This window comes from Athene cunicularia, assembly GCF_003259725.1.
Source record: "Athene cunicularia isolate RWA chromosome 2 unlocalized genomic scaffold, athCun1 chr2_part1, whole genome shotgun sequence".
Lineage (NCBI taxonomy): Eukaryota > Metazoa > Chordata > Aves > Strigiformes > Strigidae > Athene > Athene cunicularia.
In genome coordinates, this window is record NW_020799095.1 from 21,686,601 (window position 1) to 21,687,791 (window position 1,191).

Sequence of the window (1,191 nt, forward strand, 5' to 3'; positions counted from 1 at the left end):
ATGCACTGGGTAGGTGCACAAGGACTTTCTCCTCGTTCCCAGAAGTGGGTCATGCAGGTGATGGCACATAAAAAAAAAAAAAAATCCCCAAACTCAACCCACCAAGAAAACCTCTGAAGCAGACGATTCAACGAGAAATAAGAAACCCGAGGTTTCCCCCAGAGCCGCCTTCAGTCTGTCTCTTATACACATCTGATGTGTATAAGAGACAGCTCTACACCTGCAACACAGAAACACATGATGAAAAAGTGTAGGTAACACTTCACAGTGGTATATTTTCCTTCTTAAGCAATTTGTAACTGGTATTTAGAGACTTACTGGTAACAGAGATCATGGATTCAGCACCTGAATTGCATAGAAAAATATTTTCTGGTAGTTACAACTCACTCTGCCTGCTGCAATCTGAACTTTAACATGTCAGCAGTTTATTAGGAGGCAGGTAAGCTACTTAACTGTGGCCCCTGAGCCCTTCTGTTAATTCACACATCTTAAGGCTGAAGGCTGCACAACTCACTCTTGAACAGGTTTGCCCTTCCCACTCCCTCTCTGAACATCAGCAAGGATAACAACAACCACCTAATAAAAAAAAGTTAGCTCTTGCACAGAAGATCATTAGGAGCAAAAATATGGAGTAGCCCTTCCCACACTCAAAGCACCAACCATTCTGCAGAAACAGCACTGTTGGGAAGTAATGTCACAAATTTCAACCCCCAAAAAACAAACTGAAAAGCATCATATAGCTAAGTCTAGATGGATTTTCACATGGGCAGAACACAGCATTTATCTGTCATTTTGGCAAGCTCCTATTCCATTTCTAGTTTCTACAACAGACTCATTTCCTCAAAGGAAGATAAAAAAATGGACAAAAAATATACTTATTTCCTTTAATATAATTTTCTCAAGCACCTGAATTTAATTTCTCTTAAAATACCTTTTCAAAAATAATTCAGCCTTAGACAGACTGTTGCAAATGAAAAGTTGCAGAGTGGAACAACTAGAAAGCTATAAGCAACTGAGGAAAAAAAAAAAAAAAGAAGAAACCTGTCTTGTAGAAAACGTTAGGCAACCTCAAGTACAGGTGGTACATTCTGAGCCAGCTGTAAGAAAGGCAAGTTACACAAAGCAATCCAATGCTTATGAGTTGGGACTCCTCCAATCATGCATCTCAATACAGCCAAATGCAAGGTCAGA

The 1,191-nt window shown here is 39.6% G+C and overlaps 1 protein-coding gene across 1 annotated transcript in view; it reads left to right on the forward strand.

Moving 5' to 3' along the window:
* Positions 1-1,191, forward strand: part of AGMO (alkylglycerol monooxygenase) — a 195,082-nt gene continuing 193,891 nt past the window's right edge. Inside the window, exon 1 of the mRNA XM_026843119.1 lies at positions 1-57. Coding sequence (XP_026698920.1) covers positions 1-57 — 57 coding nt within the window. The remainder of the gene's footprint in view (positions 58-1,191) is intronic.